This window comes from Chanos chanos, chromosome 9, assembly GCF_902362185.1.
Source record: "Chanos chanos chromosome 9, fChaCha1.1, whole genome shotgun sequence".
In the NCBI taxonomy this organism is placed as follows: domain Eukaryota; kingdom Metazoa; phylum Chordata; class Actinopteri; order Gonorynchiformes; family Chanidae; genus Chanos; species Chanos chanos.
Genome location: NC_044503.1, coordinates 31,855,707 through 31,861,983, shown reverse-complemented (window position 1 = coordinate 31,861,983; position 6,277 = coordinate 31,855,707). Strand labels below are relative to the sequence as shown.

At 43.1% G+C, this 6,277-nt stretch overlaps 1 protein-coding gene across 1 annotated transcript in view; it reads left to right on the top strand.

Annotated features, from left to right (window-relative positions):
- Positions 1–4,971, top strand: part of kcnn3 (potassium intermediate/small conductance calcium-activated channel, subfamily N, member 3) — a 36,432-nt gene extending 31,461 nt beyond the window's left edge. Inside the window, exons 7-9 of the mRNA XM_030784132.1 lie at positions 1,945–2,072; positions 3,786–3,855; positions 4,651–4,971. Of these exons, the coding sequence (XP_030639992.1) occupies positions 1,945–2,072; positions 3,786–3,855; positions 4,651–4,971 (519 nt within the window). The remainder of the gene's footprint in view (positions 1–1,944; positions 2,073–3,785; positions 3,856–4,650) is intronic.
- Positions 4,972–6,277: the final 1,306 nt, after the last annotated feature.

Genomic DNA, 6,277 nt, shown 5'->3' with positions numbered 1-6,277 from the left:
AAAAGGACAGTAATGACACAGATAACCTGACCACCATTACAGAAGTAATATTGAGTTATTGGGTTATCAGATGCTCTTCCTCAAGAGAGAGAGACTTAAAAAAAGTATGCACAGCTAATTGGTAAAGAAACGCAAGCACAGGCTTCAGCCGGCACAGAGCTGTGTGTGGAGATAACGCGTGTGTGTGTGTGTGTGTGTGTGTGTGCGCGTTTGATTGAATACAGTCACATGCCATTGACACATGAGTACATCACATTGCAGATGCACCTTGAGAATTCCATGTGACGAGATCTTGTGTGTGAATGACTCGGGTTTGACTTCCCAGTCACACTCTCTACTGTCAACACCAGCCACAGACATTTTTCAGTCAACTGTGCTTTATGATGAGAACGTCACCTCTGTCGTGACATTATTCATAAAAACAGAAACAAATCCACGGTTTACTGTTTCAGAGTTAATGGGTTTGAGGGTCGGCAATGATTCCTAACTGGAAACTTGCCTAACGCGTCGAAGCTTTCATCTAGCTCTGCACTCATACATCTCACATGACTATTAACAAATCATTAAGACGTCTATTGGTTGAAATGGATTTCCTAGGACTGCGGCTCACAAAAATAGGCACTATTGAGGGGGTTTTCAAGACCTCAACAGAGAGAGAGAGATGTTGGTGTTCCTCCTGTTCTAGAATGTTCCACTTTAGATGCCACAGCTGTTTATTATGCCAAAAATTCAATGCATCGTTGAAATTTGATGTTATTCTGGAAGCAGATGACAGAAATAGCTTCCAGGCTTGCTCCCTTCCTGCTTGCCAGAATATTAAACTTGCACCTCAATAACTTGGCCTGTCCTCTACACGCTGAGATTAAGACAATTAAAAAAGAAAGAAAGAAAGAAAGAAAGAAATCATACCTCTGTGTTATTAAAGATGCTAACCTCTGATAATTAATCAACACTGTAGTTGGGCTAAATTCAGCTAGCGGTTCAAACCCCCCCCCCCCCCATTTCCTCCTCAACCCTTCTCCCCCCTGATGCTGTCCAATAGCCCTGAGGAGAGAGAGAGGGAGAGAGCAGTCAAATGGAGAGCTTATTAAAACAGGAGGCTCCATCCTTTTGTGGTGGAGAGCGATGGAGAGAGTAATTGTTCTTTTCCTTTGAAGTCTCCTCACTCAATTTTCTTTTCTTGAACAGACCCCCCCCCCCCCCCCCCCCCCCCCGTTTTTTTTTTTGGAGGGGGGGGTCAACTTGATTGGGGAGAGGAGGGGGGGTCTTTTTTGGGGCTTTGTTTTTTAACATTTCAAAAACTGTGTAAAGCAGAGACTTCCAAACTGTTCAGTTCGGTCCTGACCGTGAACCAAACTAGAAATATCGTCAGAAAAAAAGATGAAAAAGTAATATTTACTTATACTACCTAACCAATTGAAATGGGCTGTTATCTCAGCTATGTTCACATCTGCATTGACAACCCAGCAGTGTAGTGTTCTATAGATCATGTACCAAACCTAATGTGATTTATTCTCGAAAGAAACTTCCATTCTTCTCAATTGATTTGATTGCCGAAAATGAACGCCCCATTTAATAAGTCCATTTAAAAAAAGGGATTGTTTTGTTTTGTGTTGTAATGGATGGTGTGTTCTTTTCGCTACAGTGTTAGTCAATGGTAAAATTAGCTGTGCGCGTGAGTTGCATGTCTCTATGAGTTTATTGTTCTGCGCTGTCCTTAAATGTTTATCTCAGTCTAGTCAGGTATTTTAAGGTTTAAAACTGAAAAATGTACAGCTAGGGACATCGTGTCTCAACAGGTGGATGAGTTTGACAAGACTTCCGAGCGTGCATGTGTGTCGTGTGTGGAGAGCAGAGGTTAAGAAGCAACTGCTGTTTCTCAAGGTTGCGTCCCTAGGTGCTACCTGTTTCTAACAAGGTTGTTATGGTGATATGTCCTTGCAGATAAAGAATGCGGCGGCCAATGTTCTTCGGGAAACTTGGCTCATCTACAAACACACCAAACTCATGAAGAAGATCGATCACTCCCGCGTACGAAAGCACCAGAGGAAGTTCCTACAAGCAATCCACCAGTAAGCATCAGCCTTAACATAAACATAAACACACACACACACAAACAAACATATAAACCTACTAATACACAAACACAAACGTACAACATACTGACACGGATTTAAATTACATAACCCTTACTGTCACGCTCAAACCGCTCCAGACATAACTCTAAGCTAAAGGGTAGATTACGCAGTAACCTTAAGTGGCTTTCGAGTGACTTGAAACGATCGTCAGTAATAATGTATTCGTTTTACAATTTTGAACTCTAGTCACTGGCTTGGTTTACTTTTGCACTGACTCACTGAGAGAGCCTTTTAGCTTTTGCATGTGCACCCCGAAAAAAAAATAGATTTTGAAGTGGTACGTTATTTGGCAACCCAGTTGTGGTCTTCAGGAGGATTCATTCAATTTGGGTTGTTCAGCACTGTTCATTACAACTGACCTGTGTTCCAAGTGCGATAAGAAGAGCTCGTTTCATTCTCGCCTTTTCTCACGTTAGTGTGTGAGTTATCGTTGTCTGTATTTGCTGTGCTAGCATGGATTACATCATCTGTAATTTGATTTAATCACTGGCAACTTCACTTGACATTTGCTGGCCTTTTAAGTGTGAACTGGCTGCCATTGGTAGTGTGGCAATATTGTTTATGCCCGTAGGTAATATTTTCACTGGTTTGCCCGAAAAGTTCAAAGCTGACATCACGGTGAACTGCTTTGCACTAGGTGGCGATCCACTAGGTGGCGATGACTTCCCCTCTTATCGCCTTGCATCGAAATAGCAGTCATTAAGAACAATGTTTACCTCCCATGTCATTAAGCTCTCCTGTAGCTCTTTTCCAACATCAAAGATTCATTTCCCCGCTGTTTCTAAGATATACCAATTATCGCTCCGTCCAATCGATTAGTCATCTGTGTAGAGGTCTTGTTCGTAAGCAGTGCCGTGACATCGATTTTTTGTTTGTTTGTTTATTTATTTACTTTCAAAACTGTGCAAATAATAATTCCCTGCCTTGCCGCTGTCCTTAAACCCATTTCCCCTGCCTCTCTGTGATGGCTGATCTTTGACTCGCGACGCTAACTGCGCGGCGTAGCAGAGATGCTAACGCCGACAGAGCCGATACGTTCGGTTCAAGCGTCAGATATTCTTTTAGCGTGCTGCGCGAGCAGCTTGCCGTGTCAGAGATGAGTAAGGCCAGCTGTGGAATTCTTGCTGTGTCATCTTATTCTGGCTGAGCCCACACTTGGCTGTCTTGATGGAGACATTAATGCTAGCTGTGCTACATTCTTATTCTTGCGTGGGTTTCCCTACCATCCATTTAAAAAGCTAAACTGACATTTTTTTTTCTCTCTCTCTTTTTTTTTTTTTTAAAGAATGCTAATCCCCCTGTATACATTTTAGTCTTAGCTGGATGCCAGTGTTGAGGAATCGTTAAATTGGGGGGTTTTCTTAAATTATGTGAGAGAAGCAAGACAACCGCCAAGCTAATTCCTCTCTTGTGGGAAATGCTGTTGTGCTTTTGTGACAGCAGTGCTACGATGCATTTTAATATCTTCATGAATGAAGAAGAACAACAAACCCCAAACAGACACAGTTAATTAGTCTGCTGTCACAATGCTAAATGCATAGAGCGATGATTTCCAGAAGCAAGAATTTAGCTTGTGGCTTAGCAAGTGGTACTGCTGGTGTCATTTTGTGATTATTTGTGTGTGTGTGTGTGTGTGTCCATTTGCAGGCTGCGCAGTGTGAAGATGGAGCAGAGGAAACTCAGTGATCAAGCCAACACATTGGTAGATCTGTCTAAGGTGAGAGTGTTCACCGTGCAAATGCATGCGTACACGTGTGTGCAACCAAACACACAGACACAGAAACCCTAACTATCTTGCATGTCTCTCCCAAAATTTCGGCATGTGCACACACATGCATGCGCACAAATTCACCAACAGGCACAAAAACAATGCCCTTCAGCATGTATTCCCCCAAGGGATCACACACACACACACACACACACACAGCAGACACAAATACCCAAGCAGAAACACAACACATAAGAATAACCAGTGACATACTCATACTTGTGCCCTCCCAAATATATCTCAGCATTCCACTGTTTCCATGCTGACCCGTTTGTTTCCGTGGCTTTGTGTCTCCTAGCAACCAGAACAAGTGTTAAAGCAGGGATGACAGTGAGAGGGAGGAGAGAGAGGTAAAGCGATAGAATGGTGAGGAGATATAGAGGAAGCAAAAGAGCAAGAGAGAATGACAGAATAAAAATGGTTCTTTTTTTTTTTTTTTTTACCTGGACCACTTATGTCCTGCTCTACGGGGGGCGTGCGTGTGTGAGAAAGAGAGATGTTTTGCGGAAGAAATTCACATCAAACAGCAGTAAATGAACCGTGGCCATAGAACAATACATTACAAGCGGTATTCCTAATGTTCCAGAGATTCAAGGTGTGAGACCATATACATGCCCGGCCCTTCCTGTTGTGAAACATCTGCTTTCTCTTTCCGTTCCATTTCCTCTTTTGCTCTCCTGTCATCTTCACACATTCTGTCTTTCCTCACCTCTCTCTCTCTCTCTCTCTCTCTCGGCGCTACAGATGCAGAGCGTGATGTACGAGCTGATGTCGGAGCTGAACGATCGAAGCGAAGATCTGGAGAGACAGATGTTGAGCTTGGAGCACCGCGTGGAGCAGCTCACCGCTGGGTTTAACGCTCTGCCCGCTCACCTCTCTGCCACCCTCAGTGCCCAACACGCCGCCCTGGTCCACCTCCTCAGAGATCGCGACGCCAAGACCCTCACCCCGACCACGCCCACGCCAACCTCCGCCGGCGCCGCCAGCGCCAACCTGTTGCCAAGTACTGACCCTGGCACCTCTCATGCCGAGGCCGGCCCCAACGCCACTTCCTCCAGTTGCTGAAAGCGCGGGGTAGATGCATGAACGGATAGATGGATGAATAGACTGAAGAAGAAAAAGAGAAAGAGAGAAAATAAGAAAGAAGGGAAGAAGAGTCAAAAGGAGAAAGGAGAAACAAGTGTCTCTGATAGCAAAAGCAAAGGACCAGATGTATGGAAAATATAAAGGAGAAACGAACTAAAAGAGCGAACCGCACAGATAGGAGGTAGATAAAAAAAGACGAGGGAGGAAGGAAAACAAAGAGTGTGTGAGAATGAGTGTGTGTTTTTTGTGTGTGTATATGAGAGAGAGAGAGAGAACTGGAGAGAGACAAGGAACCGTAATTCAATGACTGGCAAATACTTTAATGGAATCTGCACTAATTAAAGGAAAACGTCTCTCTCCCTCTATCAGGAACTAATGACAATGACTCTTAATCCTTATGATGTATTTTCTATCTAATTGCTAATTGTGTGTTAACGAGCATCCCTTTAACAAGAATTTCAATCTTATACCATGACTAGTGGCACACAACACTGTCTTAAAACGCGCAAACACAAAACATATCACTACACAAGTACTCACGCGCCTAATGTGTCGTGAAACAGGCACTGTGTGCATCTCACACACACACACACACACACACACACACACACACACACACACACACACACACATGCACACTGCACTAAGACCAACACCAAACACTGCCAGACATGTCATATTAGAGAGGAGATTGATGGTTTTTCAGCATGAAGACTGCCATATTAGCCTACATTTAAACCACGTAAGAAAACTGTCACTGTTATCATGAATGTATCCATATTAGAACATAAAACACAGACAAACACAGAGAGAAAGGTACACACACTAACACAGAGTGCAAGGTATACACATATACAAGACCCATATGCGTGCACGCACACACACACAAATACATAAAGAGAAAGGTACACACACAGACACACATGCAGACAAACACAAAGAGAAAGGTACACGCGCAAACACATTTTCGCTAATTATATCTTTGCTACCAAAGTGCTCTGTCTCTAGGCGACTTAAATGGACAATTAAAGGAGAGAAGAATGAAATGTGGGAGGAGAGAAGAGTGTTTTGAACGATACAGATATAAATAACTTTTTTTTTTTTAAATGTCATGATGGAAAACTCTTTCAGAAATATCCGGACAGCACTTTTCACAGCCTGAGAGATGAAACCCACAGCCATGAGAAAGGTTTTTAAGTAGAAGGAAACTGGACTCAATGCATATAAAAACTGCCATGCGAAGACAAAAACAGCTGCTCAAAAATCAAATAACTTTAGACTGCGA